The sequence below is a fragment of the Chrysochloris asiatica genome, unplaced genomic scaffold (assembly GCF_000296735.1).
Source record: "Chrysochloris asiatica unplaced genomic scaffold, ChrAsi1.0 scaffold00005, whole genome shotgun sequence".
NCBI lineage: Eukaryota > Metazoa > Chordata > Mammalia > Afrosoricida > Chrysochloridae > Chrysochloris > Chrysochloris asiatica.
Genome location: NW_006408523.1, coordinates 5,410,979 through 5,428,624, shown reverse-complemented (window position 1 = coordinate 5,428,624; position 17,646 = coordinate 5,410,979). Strand labels below are relative to the sequence as shown.

The window sequence follows — 17,646 nt, the reverse complement described above, 5'->3', positions numbered from 1 at the left end:
TACACACACACACACACTGTCCTACAGCATCACATTAGGACTACACACACACACACACACTATCCTACAGCATCACATTAGGACTACACACACACACACTCTATCCTACAGCATCACATTAGGACTACACACACACACACACACACTATCCTACAGCATCACATTAGGACTACACACACACACACACTATCCTACAGCATCACATTAGGACTATACACACACTATCCTACAGCATCACATTAGGACTACACACACACACACACACACACACTATCCTACAGCATCACATTAGGACTACACACACACACACAGACTATCCTACAGCATCACATTAGGACTACACACACACACACACACACACACACATATATATATATATATGTTGTTGTTAAGTGCTGTTGCGTTGGTCCCGACCCAACCCATAGCAACATAGAAGCTCATAGGGATTCCAAGGAGCGGCTAGGTGAGCTTGAAACCCCGACCTTGAGGTTCAAACCAACTTTGCAGTCCAGTGCATTAACCCACAGAGTCACACCAGGACTCCAGAGAGAGAGAGAGAGAGATTGCTAATATCTAAAGCACTTAGAAAACTATGGTAAACAGCTATAGCCCCAATTCTATTTTGAGTCTTAACATCAGAACTCCATTTGAGTTATTTAATGTGACTTCCCCAGTGCTTGCTGACCATTTAACCAACAATGTTGTTGTTGTGAAGTGCCATCAAGTCAATCCTGACCCATAACGACACTGTATAGGGTTTCCAAGGAACAGCTGGTGAGTTTGAACCACTGCCTTGCAGTTCAAACAGCTTTGTAGTCTGACGCATTAGCCCACAGAGCCACACCAGGACTTCTTAATCAACAACGTGTCTGTGCTTAAACAAACCCTGGCAAACCCAGGGAGGGACAGCTTGCCCTCAGGAAGAATGTGGTTGAAAGTGGGTTAACAGGAGATCTTCGAACCAGTTCTAAATGATCCAGTCATGGCCAATAGATACAAAGGCTTCATAGTCACTGTATAGCAACCAGAACTTTTCTAAGTCCAATTTTGACCAACAGGCAATGGTGCCCTGCTTAAAGACGGTGGTGTAATCGGCCACCATCTTTGAGGGAGGCACCATTGCCTACTTCTTTGTTGTTGTTGTTAAGTTCTGTCGAGTCAGTTCTGACTCATAGCAACTATATAGACTTTCCAAGGAACATCTGGTGGATTTGAACCACTGATCTTGCAATTAGCAGTCCAGTGTTTATCTTATTTGGGTCAAAATCTGACATGCAAGACATCTGTTTGCTATGCAATATGTGTATGCTATTTCCATCCATCATGACTGAACTGTTTTGAATTGGTTTGAAGCCCTAAAATTTTTTTAAATTAATTTTTCTAGTACCCAGAAAAAATGCTTAGACAAAAACTAGAGAATTTACCTAGGCGTGTCATTAATGATTTACCAAAAATAGCCAATGAGAAGCACTTATTAAAGCTAGCCAATCAGAATACTTTGTACTATTAATTCCTGATAATTTAATATTGAACCTTGTGTGGTTTCCGATGGGTGGAACTTTCCACCCAGAGTTCCCCAATTTGGAAATTGTTTCCTCCCATAATGAAGTGAACTACAATGCAGAAAGAGAGAACAGTGCAGACACAGAACTTCCAAACGGCAAGGAAGTCAAGCAGATTTCACGATAAAACACAGTTTTAAACAGGGGGCTTGGGGGAAGGGAGAAATTAATAAACAACAGGGTAACCGCAAAGAAAAGTAACACACACTTCACATCAAATAAAAAAGAAGAAAACCGGAAAGATTTAGTAAACACAATAGAAATGAAAATGAATTGTCAATAACCAGACCGGGTGTATACTGAGTAACCTGTCACCTTGTGTCTTACACTCTAGACATTTTAGAAAAAGTGCTGAAGGGCTTCCGTTGGACTGAGAAGCATTAAAAACAAACCTGAGGTGTTAATACATAACAACAACACCCAGGACTCAATCCAGATATTGAAATATTTCATAAAACAACCTTTGTTGTTGCTGGTAAGTACTGTCAAGTTGGTTCTGACCTATAGCTGTATAAGTGTTTCCAAGGAACAGCTGGTGAGCTTGAACTGCTGACCTTGCAGATCTGACGGCTTTGCAGTCTGGCACATTAACCCTACGAGGCTGAAAATAGGGAATCTGAGATGGCTGTTTGTAACGAAAACCCACAAACAACATGAACTCAGTGCAGAAAAGTATGTGGAACAAAGGAACCAGTAGCACCAAAAAAAAAAAACACAGCAAAATGACAGCAACCAATTCATACCTATCGATAATTACACTGAATCTAAACAGATTAAATGTACCAGTCAAGCGATACAAAGCAGAATAGATAAGAAGAGAAGAAACTGGGATCCTTCAATATGCTGTCTACAAGAGACACATCAAAAAGATGGAGACAGACTAAATGTCCATCAACAGAAGAATGGTTAAACAAACAAACACAATGGATACTACGCGCATTGTTGAAGAATAATGATGAATCTTTGAAATATCTCACAACATGGATGAACCTGGAAGACAATGCTGAGTGAAATTAGTTAATCACAATAGGATAAATCTTGGATGAGACCAATGTTGTAAAAAGTCAAGAAAAGGTTTTCTTGATAAAAGAAATCTTCTATGATGGTTTTTGGGAGCATGGTGGCTCCATAGGATACGCTCTGGACTGGGAATCACAAGGTCGGCAGTTTGAGCCCACTTGCCATCCCACAGAAGAAAGATGAGGTTTCTACTCCTATGAAAAGTTTTAAACCCTCAGAACTCATACGGGGTTGGTATGAGTCAAAATTATTCAGGGACTAGAGGATAGACAGATGTCAACAGGGTGACAGGGCAGGTAATCTATACCTAAAGAGGTTGACAGAGGAAATATGAAGGTAGTGGGAGGCACAGGGAAGAATGCAAGAGTTAAAGTGAATAGAGAGAAATAGTGTTAACTGATGGTACATGGAGGGGATTATAATCATTGTAATGAAACAAGGTGTATGATTTATTAAATGTAAAACTGATGATCTGCTCTGTAAACTTTCACTCAATCCACAATAAAAAAAAACTTTAAAAGAACCTTTGGAAGTTCTTTCCTCTCTAGAACATTTTTTACTCCCTGGAAAACCCTATACAGGGTTGCTATGCGTTGGGGCCAACACAGTGACACTTAACCACAACAACAAGTTGTGATATAAGAAGCACTGGTGGTAAGCAGGTGAAGCATCGGGCTGTTAACCAAAACATTGGCAGTTCAAACCCATCAGACGATCATGGGGTGAAGGATATGACGATCTGCTTCCATAAAGACCTACAGCCTAGGACCCTAGGGAGCAGTTCTACCCTGCACTGTAGGGTTGTTAGGAGTCCCAACAGTCCTGAAGGCAGTGGGTTTAATTTGGTGGCTTGGTTCACATGAAATGAACTTCAATCAGCATCTGTTATTGGCTTAATATGATTTATGTTTTAACATTCCTTGTGTAGAATGGGAAAAAGAGGCCTTGTGGGAAGCGGTTCAGCACTCAGCTGTTGACCTTTAAGGTCAGCATTTAGGACTCACCAGCCAGAGTGCTCCTTGGAGGCCAAGATGGCCAAACTTCGTCTCTCATACTTCAGACATGTTATCAGGAGGGACCAGTCACTGGAGAAGGAGATCATGTTTGGTAAGGTGGAGGGTCAGAGAAAAAGAGGAAGACCCCCAACAAGATGGATTGGCAAAGTGGAAGCATCAATGGACTTAAGAGTGGCAACAGTAGTGAGGTTGGCCCAGGATCGGGCAGTGTTTCGTTCTGCTGTGCATAAGGTCTCTATGAGTCGGCACTGACTTGATGGCACCTGACAACAACAACAGCCACTCCATGGAAGAGAGATGTAGTCGTCTGCTTCTGCAAAGACGAGAGCCTTGGAGACCCTGTGGGGCAGCTCTGCCCTCTCCTGCAGGGTCACTATGAGTTGGAAACAACTGGACAGGTTGGAGTTTGGGGGTTTGTGTAGAATGGGGTGTGCAAAGGCCCAGAGGCGTGGACAGGCTGCAGTTCCTCATGTCCAACTTTGGAAGGGTCTGGGGAGGGAACTGCCTCACAGAACACCAGCTGAGGCTTGAGAAATGGAGTTTTCATTCTCACGAAATCCCGATTTCCGGGGTCCATGGAGGTTGGTTGGGGTGACCACCCAGACCATCGCCCTGAAATGGTCTTCAGACCTTGAGGGAACTGGTTTCCTAAAGTCCCCTTTGAGTCAAGGAGTGGTGGCGGCAGTTGTGTGCTGACAAATTCATCCCTACACTCTCCTGTATAGGGTTTCTGAGGCTGTAAATCTTTACGGGAGCAGAAAGCCTCATCTTTCTCCCAAGGAGAGACTAGTAGATTCGAACTGCTGACCTTGAAGTTAGCAGCACAATGCTTAACCCACTGCACTACCAGGGCTCCTTTGAGTCAAACCATGGTCTAGTTAAATTAGTAAAGACCCTTTTGACAAATGCTCTCCATGTAATCTGGAGTCCCAGTGTGGTGCTGTGGGCTACTGTACTGGATTGCAAAGTCGGTTTGCACGGCAAGGTTAGCAGTTTAAACTTACCAGTGGCTCCTCGGAAACCCTATACAGGGTTGCTATGGATTATAATCAACTGGATAGCAGTGGGAACCAGTCCCCTGTGAGTCTAACAGTCATCAATCAAGAGAACCCCAACATGTATCAGAGTAGAACTGCGCTCCGTAGGGTCTAAGAGAAGCCCTTAGCAACCAGGCCTTATTTTCCTGTGTTTGTCCTTTGTGTATATCTTTTTCTCTTTTGGCAAAAATACACTTCTCCTGTCGGAAGATGCCATTTTGAACTTCTCTACAGGACCAACTTGGGTAAAGGAGGGATCGGCCTCACTGCAAGCACTTAACTCAGGTCCCCCCTACTGAGCCTGCCACAACTCTGTGAATGGAGAGAGTAACACTGCCCCCACTTTACAGATGAGCACACTGAGGCCAGAGTGAGGATGTGCTTCTCTTGCAGCCACACTGACCCAGTGATGCCATCAGCTACACAGGGTTTGAGCACCACAGGAAGTTCTGTGAGACCCCAGATGGCATCCCTTGACTCAGATCCCGTAAACAGGACTGGTGTTAAGGAAGTCCAGATAACTTGGCCAGACTTCTGCACCTCTGTCTGTCTTTTTCCCACCCAAGCTCAAAGAATGAACAACTCCTTTTTTCAAGTCCCCCTCCTGTGATCTTGGTCCCCTTCCTGCCCATCTCCTTAGCTCTTTTGTCACCAGCCTATCCCTCGTTTGCTCAGTTTCTTTGCATCTCTTCTTTGCTCTAGAAATACAATCACATCTTCTCTATCTTTACAACAAAACTGCCTCTGTCCAACATTCTACTTTTCTTAGGAGCCCTGGTGGGCCTGTAAGATAAGGCTGGACGTCTAACCACAAGGCCGGAAGTTCAAACCCACCAGCTGCTCGGCAGGGGAAGATGAGGCAGTCTGTTCCCATAAAGGCTTGCAACCCTGGAAACGCTGTACAGGGTTGCTGTGAGTGAGTAGCCACTGGAGGGTTTAATTTGGTTTGGTTGCTTCCTTCTAAAGGAGCTCTGGTAGCGTAGTGGTTATGAATCGGGCTGCGAACCACAAAGTCAGCAGTTCGAAACTACCAGCTGCTCTGCGGGAGAAAGATGAGGCTTTCTGCTCCCGTAAAGATTTACAGCCTTGGAAACCCTGTACAGGGTCGCTATGGGTTGGAACCAACTCGACGGCACTTAACAACAACAATTTCCTTCTAGTTGAGTTGTGGTGTTGGAGAGGACTATTGAAGGGACCGTGGACTTCCAGAAGAACTAGGAGTGTGTTGGAAGAGCGGCCAGGGTGCCCCCTAGAAACCAGGATGGTGAGACTTCGTCTCTCATACTTCAGACATGTTATCAGATGAGACCAGTCCTTGGAGAAGGACATCATGCTTGCTAAAGTGGATGGTCAGCGAAAAAGAGGAAGACCCTCAAAGAGCTGGACTGACACCGTGGCAGCAGCGATGGGCTCAAGTGTAGCAACAATTGCAAGGACAACAGTGTTTCTTTCTGTGCATGCAGGGTCGCTAGGAGTTAGAACTGACTCAGCGGCACCTAACAACCACCACAACAGGCTGATCTTGAAAGAGCTGTCTACATCTTACTCTTATCAACTGCTCGCTCTCGAGCCCCTTGTAATGCTCCACTGTGCTGCAGACCTCATGCGTGCAAAGACCCCTAACACACTTCTCTAGGCCAGCTGCTACTATTACACCAAAACCTGAGCGAGAGAGAACTAAAGGGAAGAGGGAGAGATACAGAGAAAGAGAGAAAGGAAGAGGAGACAGCAGAAAAAGAAAACAAATAACTTCCCTGCCAATAGTGTCCGTTCAGACTCATGGAGACCCTGGAGAACAGAGAACAGTTCCGTAGAGTTTCTGAGGCTGTGAATCTTTAGGGGAACACACTGCCCTGCCTTTCTTCTGCAGAGTGGTTGGTGGGTTGGACTCACCATCTTGCAGTTAGTAGCCCACTGCTTAACTCACTGCACCACCATGCCTCCTCAGAAAAGATAAAAACACAGAGAGAGAGAGAAGTGTTGGGCTGTTGTTGTTAAGTGCTGGCAAGTTGTTTCTGACAGTACAGGGTTTCCGAGGAGCATCTAATGGGTTGAATTACCGACCTTGCCGATACCACACCATGGCTCCCTTACCTACAATGCCTACAACGACGGTATAAAAATGTCAATCCTGACTCGTGGTGACCCCACATGTTTCAGAATAGAAATAGGGTCTTGTGGTTGTGGCCTTTGGGAAGCAGATAGACAAGCCTTTCTTTGGAGGAACCTCTGGCTGGTACTGTCTATAACTGAACTTGCAGCAGCTTGTTTACAGATGAGGACACTGAGGCTCGGCTAGGGCGATTGTCTTTCTCAGCGTCTCCCCCAGAGGAGCTGGGCCTGTGAGGGTGTGTGGTGTTGTTGTTACATTGACACTCACACCAATCTGATGATGCCATCCGCTCACTACATGGAGTTTGAGTAGGCACCTGTGAATCCTTCTTGCTGCAGCCCGATTTCCATGACAATGTTGATAAGACACAATATAAGAATATTTGAAAAGTCTTTCTTCTCTGGAACATTGGAGTCCTGGTGTGGTGCTATAGAATAAGTTTGTGGTTCAAACTCACCAGCCACTCCTCAGAAACCCCTTACATGGTCAATGTGAGTCAGAACCGATTCAACACACTTAGTAACAAGAGCCCTGGTGGTGTAGTGGGCTGAGCATTGGGCTACTAACCACAAGGTCAGCAGTTCAAACCCACCAGCCACTCCTTGGGAGAAAGATGAGGCTATCTACTCCCGCAAAGATTAATAGCCTCAGAAACCCTGTGGGACAGTTATATTCTGTCTTCTAGGGTCACTATGAGTCAGCGCACACTCAGCACCAGCTGTTGTTGTTAAGTGTTGTTGAGTCGGTTCCGACCCATAGCAACCCTGCATAGGGTTTCTGAGGAGCAGCTGGTGAGCTTGAACTGCCAACCTTTCAGTTCAAACGGCTTTGCAGTCTGGGGCATTAACCCACAGCACCACCCCACCAGGACTCCTTTAGGTCCTATTGTTGTTGTTGTTGTTAAGTGCCGTTGAGTCGGTTCCGACCCATAGCGACCCTGTACAGGGTTTCTGAGGGTGTGAATCTTTACTTAGGTCCTATAAAGAAACTTTAATCAGCTTCTAGGACTGGTATGATTTTCTGTTTAAACACTCCCTGCAAGGAATGGGAAAAGGAGCCTTGGTTGACTTGAAGCTCCAACCTTTGGATCAGCAGCCCAATTCTTAACAAACATCGCTCAGTAAGATATTAATAATGCCATGCTGACGTTGGAGAAGCTGAGGGCCAGAGAAAGTCTTAAGCAGCCTGCTCAAAATCACAAAAGGAAGATCCTGAAATTTGAGTTAACCACAAGCCGTGTGATATAGCTCCTCATCAGCCAGTTGATTCTTGCTCATAGAACTTCCCAGTGCTTTATCATCCAGAACCACACCAGGAGTCCAAGCTTTGGTGTTATTGCTGTTGTATACCTTCCATCTAGATGGTTTCGATTCATAATGACCCTGCATAGGGTTTCCATGACTGTAAAACTTTACGATAGCAGAAAGCCTCATCTTTCTCCCATGGAGTGACTGATGGTGGATTTGAACTGCTGACCTTGTGGTTAGCAGCCCAATGCATAGCCCTCTACGCCACCAGAGGCCCTTCAGACTTTGATTGTTGTTGTTGTCAGTGTGGTAAGGCAGTTCCAACTCATAGCGGGACCCTGTGTAGGGTTTCTAAGGGTATAAATCTTTGCAGAAGCAGAAAACTTCATCTTTCTCCCACAGAGCTGCCAGTGTGCTTGAACCACCAATCTAGTTGTTCATGGTCCAGTGCTTATCCTAAGGAACCACCGCTTTCTGATCCAAAAATCTGCAATTGAGTCAATTCTGGCTTTGGTTGTTAAGTGCCACCAAATTAGTTCCAAGTCATAGTGACACTATGTAGGTTTTCCAATGAGCAGCTGGTGGGTTTGAACCAGTGACCTTGTAGTTAGTAGTCCAGTACTTATCATACAGCACCACACCAGGAGTCCCGGGCTTTCATGTTGTTGTTGTTGTTAATTGCCATCGAATAGATTCTAACTCATAGTGACCCTGTATAGGGTTTCCAGTTAACAGCTGGTGGATTTGAACTGCCGACCTTACTTCAAACAGATCTTGGGATCCTGCAGTGCCACAGGCTTTGATGTTGTTGTTGTTTTCGGCCATGGAATCAGTTCTGACACATAGCGACCTGTAAAGGTTTCCCAGGAGCAGCTGGTGGGTTTGAACTGTAGACCTTGTGGTTAGCAGTCCAGTGCTGACCCTACCACACCTACAAGGACTCCAGGCTTTGATGTTGTCATTCTCCTTAGGTGCCATCGAGTCAGTACCAACTCATAGCGACCCTGTGCACAACAGAATGAAACACTGCCTGGTCCCGCGCCAACTTCACAACCGTTGCCACGCCTGAGCCCATTGCTGCTGTCACTGTGCCAATGCATCTCAATGGGGGTCTTCCTCTTTTATGCTGACCCTCCACTTTACTAAGCATGATGTCCTACTCTGGAGACTGATCCCTCCTGATAATGCATGAATTATGTCTCATGTAGGAAGTATAAGAGACGAAGTCTGGCCATCCTGGCTTCCAAGGAGCACTCTGGCTGCACTTCTTCCAACACAGATCTGTTGGTTCTTTTGGCAGTCCATGGCACTTTCAATATTCTCCTCCAACACCATAATTCAAATGCATCAATTCTTCTACAGTCTTCCGTATTCACTGTCCAGCTTTCACATGCATATGAGGTTATTGAAAATACCATGACTTGGGTCAGGCGCACCTTAGTCCTCAAACTGACATCTTTGCTCTTAAACACTTTAAGGAGGTCTTGTGCAGTTGTTGTTGTTATGTGCCGTCGAGTCGGTTCCGACCCATAGCGACCCTGTACAGGGTTTCCGAGGGTGTAAATCCTTACGGGAGTAGAAAGCCTCATCTTTTACCCGCGGAGCGGCTGGTAGTTTCGAACTGCTGACCTTAAGGTTCGCAGCCCGATTCGTAACCACTACGCTACCAGAGCTCCTATGTGCAGTAGATATGCCTAATGCAATACGTCATTTAATTTTTTGACTGATGCTTCGTATTTTGGTTGTTGTTATATGCCGTAGAGTTAGTTCCAACTCATAGTGACCCTGTACAGGATTCCCAAGGCTGTAAATCTTTACAGGAGCAGAAAGCCTTATCTTTCCTCCATGGAACAGCTGGTAGTTTCGAACTGCTGACCTTGCAATTTGCAACCCGATTTGCAACCACTACACTACCAGAGATTCTAAAGCACATGGTCTGTGGAAGTCTGCAGTTTACTGTGGAAGCCCTAAGTCCATTTTGAGTTTTGACCTAAGTTCAGCCTGTATGACCAGTTACCAACAAGGTAGCCAAGTAGCAGAGTGTCTGAGAGTAGGTTATGGCTTTAGGGCCAGCCCAGGAAGGGGCAGGCCTGTCCTCAGGATATATCCCTGGGCCTGTTCTTAATGACTTACTAATGCATGACCCATAAAGGTTGAGGAGTTAGGAGTCGGCACCGGGCATGACCAGGAGTCAGATGATGACCACAAAGCAGCCAGATGTTCCAAGGGACCCAGTCCCACCTTCGACAGCGATGAACTAACTGCTCTGCAGCCAATCATGATTTTGTGCTGACTTCCACTGGACTCCGTTGTCTATAATTAACCACATGGCTGTGAACCCTTTGGTCACTAGGAAGGCCCCATGCTGATGGTCTCCCTCATCCAGATGACTTGCCTTTGTTTTAGCTCTGTCCTGTTTAAAACTTAAAGGTGCCTCTATAAAACACATGAATTTGGGGTCTGTTTTACCCCTAGAACACTTGTACCAACATATTCTCAACTTGTTCTGTTTTTCCAAACCGGTGTTCTGCTGAATCAATCCGGAAGGTTGCCACAAGTTCAAAGATCTTGATGACTCAAGATTGTTCAAGAAGGCAGAGAAGGAAGTAGAGCCAGGCAAACTGAACCCTACCCTCTTCTCAAAAGTAAGGCTCACCAAGCTCATCACCGACGCATGTTGGCCTGGGCACACACAGCGTGTACTGCCTGGTACCAACATGTAAATATACCAAAAAAAAAAAACTGGATAGGAAGAATTTGGAGCAGCCTTTCAGAAGAAAATGAAAAATCCTAGTGTTTGCATATTTTATCAGTGCTCTGTAAGGTGGAGTTAGGATTACCACCTTGAAGTTCATTAGAATTGCAGAGAAGTTCTGACCACATTGGGACATATGGGTTTGCTTAAAGACACACCTTAGGAACAAGAAGAGATGTTTTGTCCCAACTTGTTTGAATTTTTTCTTGTTGCCCTGCAAAATGCCTGAAAAGAGACCTCTCTGCTTCCGGGGGCAAATCTCCTTCACGATCTGAGGTGGGAGGGCAGCAGAGACCCTTCCACCCCACATAACCTGCCCACATTTTGCTGAACGAACTGCTAACTCAGCTACAGGCCCCCAGGTATCTGTCTGCCCAATGGGAAAAACAATCCCCAACACCCAAAAGTAACTGTGAGCTGCATTAGAGTTTAAATTCTAATCACTTGGTTTTCTGAAGGCTGACGTTCACAGTGAGAACTTTTAACTCCATTTTCAGTCTTGACATATAAACAGCTTCTATTTGAGCTCTTTCTGACCTTTCACCAATATGGAAAGCTTTGCCCTCAGTCAGAGTATGTTTGAAAGTAGATTAGTGTTACCCTAATAGTCCTGGGGTGGCTTTGCGGGTTAATGCACTGGACTGCAAAATTCATTTAAACCGCAAGGTCAGTGGTTCAAGCTGCTCCTCAGAAATCCTATACAGGGTCACTACGGGTCAGAACTGACTCAACAGCACTCAACAACAACAACAAAGCCAGCCCAGGTAGGAGTTTTGGTGTAGCATTGTAGGATAAGCACTCGACCATAAAGTCGGTTTGAATTGTAAGGTCAAGCTCACCATCCACTCCTCAGAAACCGTATAAAGGGTTACTGTAAATCAAAACCAACTCTACAGTATTTAACAACAACAACCACAGCCAGCCCAGGGAGGGGCAGTCTTGAAAGTTGGGGTATCATGGCAACAGGATCCTGAAGCCCCACCATCAAGTAGCCCAGGGCCCCAGAACAAAGCCTGTAAACTTTTCTCATCTGCAGCTATATACCCAGCCTCCCAATCCTGGTCCTTCCCTGACCCCACCCCTCCACAATCCCGCCTTCGACACGGATGACTTGATCTTCTGCCCATCATGACTCATGACATTTTCCTTTGTTTTCAGCAGTCTGTTGTTGGATGCTAGGAAGTTGACCTGTGTACAACAGAGTTGTCTATAACTAACCATGAATCCTTTGTCCACCATGATGAACTCATGCTGAGGGTCTCCCTCATCCGGGGAATCTGACTTGTCTTGTCTTTGTCCTGTTTAAGGTCTAATAAAGGGGTCTCTATAAAATATTTTGAATTCAGGGTCTCTTTTCCCCTACAGCCAGGTTGGTCTCTTCTAGTGTCTTCCAACCAACAAAGACCATGACCCTAACTCTGTCCTGGAGTTCTGTGAGTGAGGCTGTGGTTCTGTCCTATCTTCAGGGGACTCATAATAGGCAGGGTTGCTAGGTTGTGGTTAGTGAGACTCAGATGTTGCTAGCACTGTAGGATAAACACTGGACTTCTAACCACATGGTAGACAGTTCAAACTCACCAGGATTTCTGTCTATGGGAAAACTGAGGTCACTGAGTAATGCAAATGACTAATGCACTCAGTGGCTTATCAAAAGGTCACGAGTTCGAGTCCACCCAGAGTCAACTTGGAAGAAAGGTCTGGCAATCTATTTTTTCTTTTTAATCAGTCACTGGAACCCTCTGAGGCTCAGTTCTGCTCTGACACACATGGTCCTGCATGAGTTGGAACTAATTCAACACCAACTAGGATGGAAAAGAACCAGGGCTGAGCTGGTCAGTCTGCAGAGAGAAAAGCCCTCCGCTCTCACGACCACCTCGGCTTCACTAGAGAGGGGGAAGCGCCAAGGGCACTGTAATCTGCCAGCCAAGCTCAGCCGTGAGAGGCGTCGGTCCCATCCACTGATCCTGTTAGTTATATTGACAGGCCCAGGGGAAGGGCCACAGGGAGACCCTACTCAGGGGTGGACCACCATGACCCCAGCCAGGAATAAGACGCCTCAGGTTTCCTACTAACTCGCCAACCACCCCTTAACCTCACCATCAATTTACAAATACAGCCAGGCCTGGCCTGGAAATGACAGGACTGTACAGACACAGAGGGTTAAGCTCTGAGCTGTGAACCACAAGGTCGGTTGTTCAAACCCAGTAGCGGCTCCTAGGGAGAAAGATGAGGCTGTCTGTTCACCTGTCCTGTGGGATCTCCGTGAGTCGGAATCCACACAATGGCAGTGGGAGTAGAAATGAAGGAGGCCTGGTGGCGCAGTGGTGAGGCACTCAGTTGCTAATTGAAAGGTCGGCAGTTCAAACACACTCAGCAGCTCTTCAGGAGAAAGCCCTGGTGATCTGCTCTTGTAAAAATAACAGCCTCGGAAACCCCTTGCCACAGTTCTACGCTGTCTCACGAGATTGCTGTGAGTTGGAGTTGAGTTGGTAGCACCCAACGACACAGGAAATACACTGAGGTAGTCCAAGGTGGCTTTTCTGGTGAGGAGAGGAGAGGTTAAGCATCCTTCCGCACTCACAGTGAGAAAACAATCCATTTCTCCTAACTGAGTTTACGCTTCAAGCCCCAAAGTGTGGCCATGTGTGAAGGTCCAACAAAGACCATCAAGTGATAGCAAACCCGCTCAGAAACTCTGCTTCTTTCTCCTCATGTCACTAAACTGCAGAACCCAAAGCCACTGGGACAGACATGAAGGCTGTGTTGTTGTTACTAAGTGTCAGAATCACAGCAACCTGAATAGGGTTTCCAAGGACCCTCTGGTAGGTTTGAATCACCAACCTTGTGGTTAACAGTCTAGTGCTTATCCTACAGTGTCACACGAGGACTTTGAAGATCGCTTTAAGGGGTCTTAGCTCAAAACTTTAAGCAGACGTTTCTACACAGTCCCAACTTGTCCAGGTCTGGATTCCAGTTTTGTTTATTCATTGACGGTAAGGTTAACAGAAATACACATCCCAGGAAGGAAATTTTCATCTGTCTCCCTCTCTGTGTCTCTCTCCCCCGTCTCTCTGTGGCTCTTTCTATCTCTGTCTCTCATCTATCTGTCTGTCTCCACATCTTTCTCTGTCTTTCTCTCTCATTCTTCATGTGAGTATATGTTGTTGTTAAGGGCTGGCAAGTCAGTTCTGACTCATAGCGACCCTACATAGGGTTTCCAAGGGGTGATGGTGGGTTTGAACTACTGACCTTTCAGTTAGCAGTTCAGGGCTTATCCTACAGCGCCATACCAGGACTCTGAGTATATAAGACATATGAAAATGCTTAAGAAATTATACATTACTATAGAAAGAGTCCTGGTGTGGTGCTATGGGTTAATGCACTGGACTGCAAAGTCGGTGGTTCAAGCTCACCCACCAGTCACTACACAGAAACTCTACACAGGGTTGCTATGGATTAAAACTGACTGGATTGAAACTTAACAACAACAACAACAAAAAGAGGAGCCCTGGTGTGGCGCTGGAGGATAAGCACTGGCTTGCTAACTTCAAGTTGGCGGTTCAAACGCACCAGCTGCTTCTTGGAAACCCCATGCAGGGTTGCTGTGCACTTAACAACAATGGACACTTCAGTGATGATGAGGGTGGGAGGTAAGCCTGTGCGTGCTGGCCTGGCTTTACTAACAGATTCCTCCACACCAGTGAAAGGAAGAAAGACCAGGACGAAGCTGGGACGGCCACAGAAACACACACACCAGTATGTTCAGAGGAAGAGAAGCCAATACTGGCCAGGCCTTCACACTCACACACACACTCACACACAGTCAGAGACTCACATCCTGTCACACACACATCACTCTCTCACACACTCACACACACTGCAGAGACTCACACCCTGTCACACACACACTCACACACACTGCAGAGACTCACACCCTGTCACACACACACTCACTGATTCACACTCACACACACTGCAGAGACTCACACCCTGTCACACACACACTCACACACACTGCAGAGACTCACACCCTGTCACACACACATCACTCTCTCACACACTCACACACACTCACAGACACTGCAGAGACTCACACCCTCTGACACACACACACATTCTCTCACACAGTCACACACACACACACTCACATCCCTCACCCACCCACCTACACTCAGACCTGCTAAGCCTGACTTTCCAGCAACCGTCAGATCCAATCTACCCCTAGTGAGGGTCCTTACCGTTCTGGACCACGCTGATGAGGGTGACGATGGCTAGCAGGACAATGTTCCCCAGGGTGTCTTGATCCATGCTGGCTCTGGCTCCTGGAGAGAACTACCCCACTACTTAGTAGCCTGGCCCAGCTGTGCAGAAAGCAGAAGTCGGGACCTGGGCGCTGGTTTTCATCATGCAAACTTCCGATGGTCCCAGAACAATTACACAGTGTTTTCTTTGAAACAGCCACCTCTACTTCCTCACTGTGGTTCAGAGTGACCTGCCTGGAGAGCGAGGCTTGTGTGTGGCACAGATGGAGTTGCTGTTGCTTCTGCCTGCCTTGTCATGAGAGTCCCCCTCCAGACCCCCAGAACAAGCCCTGCCCAGCCAGAGTCCCCACAGAATCCAGGGGGAACTGGAAGCCTACCATCTTTGACATCAACAGAGAAAAAGAGGGGAAAGGAAAAATGAAGCTTTAAAACAGTTATGGAAGCATAGATGAACCTGGAGGACATTATGCTGAGTGAAATTAGTCATTCACAAAAAGACAAATAATGTGTGAGATCAGTGATGTAAAAAGTTAAGAAAAGGTTTGCTTGCTAAAAGAAATATTCTATGATGGTTACCAGGGGTGAGAGGGAAGGGAGAATTATTCACAGGGTTGAGGGTAGACACATGTTAACTTGGTGATGTTGTTGTTGTTGTTGTTAAGTGCTGTCGAGTTGGTTCCCACTCACAGTGACCTTGTATGGGGTTTCTGAAGCGCCGCTGGAAAGTTTGAACTGCCAACTTTGTGGTTTACAGTCCAGTGCTGATCCTACAATGCCATACCAGGAGTCCACTTGGGTGATGGGGCAGGCACTGTACAACAAGAGGGAGGCTATCACAGGAAAGGTGACGACAGTGGATGACACAGGGAAGAATGCAAGAGTTCAAGTGAATAGAGGCCAATACTGGGAACTGAGGGTACACGAAAGGGATTACAATCATGGCAACGACACGAAGTGTATGATTTGTTGGATATAGAGCTGATGATCTCATCTGTAAACCTTCATTCAATTCACAATTTAAATTTTAAAACATTTTTTTTAACTTTGTGGGACACCAAAAAATACTCCTTCTTCCCTTGTCTCTCAGGGTGGGGGAACACTTAGCACGCAGAGAGGCCCAGAGCATCAGTTGTTCATCAAATCAACTCCAGCTTATATGTCTCAGAAAAGAATTCATAGCAACCATATAGGACCCCCTTCCCCACTCCCCAGCATTACCAGAGTTCCTTCCAAGTGTGCGCAGGACATAAGAACTACCTTAGGGAGGTGTGGCTTACTAGGATGCTCTCCCAACTTTCTGATCATGCTCACCTACCTTTGTATCTAAAGTTCAATGAGTGAAATCTAAAGATGCGAGTGTAACAAGGATCCCAGGTTCCAAGGGCACCAGTGTTTGAGCCAGAAAAGCCCCTTCTCTGAACGGGACTGCATACGTCCTAAGGCGGAGGGGACAAGACATATGCGAACGAACAGCACAAGTACTGATTGTTTAAATGCAGCCTTGCCCTGGACTCTACCCCATGCTCACCCCAACTGGGCAAGGAACATCTTCTCACTTGAAAAGAGAATGTTGGTCACTAGGATCGGAGACTCCATCACCGCAGAGAGACCAGGGTGGAGCAGAGTCGTGTTCTCACCTGTAGACCAGCAGAACTCAGTTTCATTCCATTTAGACAGAAAGCAGTCAATGGAGGTAGCATGGTGGAGCCTGGGAAAATGGCAGCTACTTCAAGGGCAATCTAGGCTTGTTTATGACCACTCCCACACACACTCTTTATAAAGTAGCTCTTGGACCCAATTCGTAAGGGGCTCTGCACTAGCAAGATATGTGCATCAGCCTTCATTTGATCGTGTTTGTCCTTGCAGGTTGATAAGTCTCAAGGACACTTAGGTCATAGTAACTAAGGAGTTTGAATGCCATCGAGCCAGCCTTTCTAAAGCTCATGGGATCTTAGTGATAATGATGCATTAGAAGGAAGGGCTTAAAACATAGTGCAGTTGAAACAATAGAAACTTAGCTCAAACTTGCTTAGGCAAACAGGAAAAAGTACCAGCTCAAAGGATCCTAACAACTGATCATTCAACATTGAAAAGAGCAGAGATGTGGCTAGGCCTCTGAGCAGTTCACATGTAGTCTTCTTCTATTCTCTCTTCTTCCTTTTCTTCGTCTCTTCCACCTCCTTCCTTCCTCTCCTCTGTCTCTCCCTCTCCAGAGTCTCATGGCTTCTCAGCCTTATTCTCTCTGTGGACTAGACGAATATGACCACCTCTGATACCTTTACTTCACACAGCATCTGCCACCTGCAAGGGGCTTACTTCTATCATCTAAAGCCTCTGTGGCCCAGATTGGCCAACCATCTATTCTTGGGTACACCAACCAGATGGCAGCTACATGGAAGAGCCTGGTGATTCCCATAACAGTGATATGGTTGAGGGAGACAGTTCCTTAAGGAAAACCTGAAAGGATCTATGTACACCCATAGTTATTGCAGCACTGTTTGCAATAGTAAAAAGATGGAAACAACCGAAATGGCCACGAATGGAAGACTGAATAAACAAACTATGAGACATACACACTGTAGAATACTAGGCAACGTGAAAGGATAAGGATGAATCTGCAAAGCACCTTGAACA

The 17,646-nt window shown here is 46.1% G+C and overlaps 1 protein-coding gene across 1 annotated transcript in view; it reads right to left on the bottom strand.

Moving 5' to 3' along the window:
* The window catches only part of ALOX5AP (arachidonate 5-lipoxygenase-activating protein), a 29,653-nt gene extending 14,594 nt beyond the window's left edge, over positions 1 to 15,059 (bottom strand). Inside the window, exon 1 of the mRNA XM_006831947.1 lies at positions 14,989 to 15,059. Within this exon, the coding sequence (XP_006832010.1) occupies positions 14,989 to 15,058 (70 nt within the window). The 5' untranslated portion in view covers position 15,059. The remainder of the gene's footprint in view (positions 1 to 14,988) is intronic.
* Between the last annotated feature and the right edge of the window lie 2,587 nt (positions 15,060 to 17,646).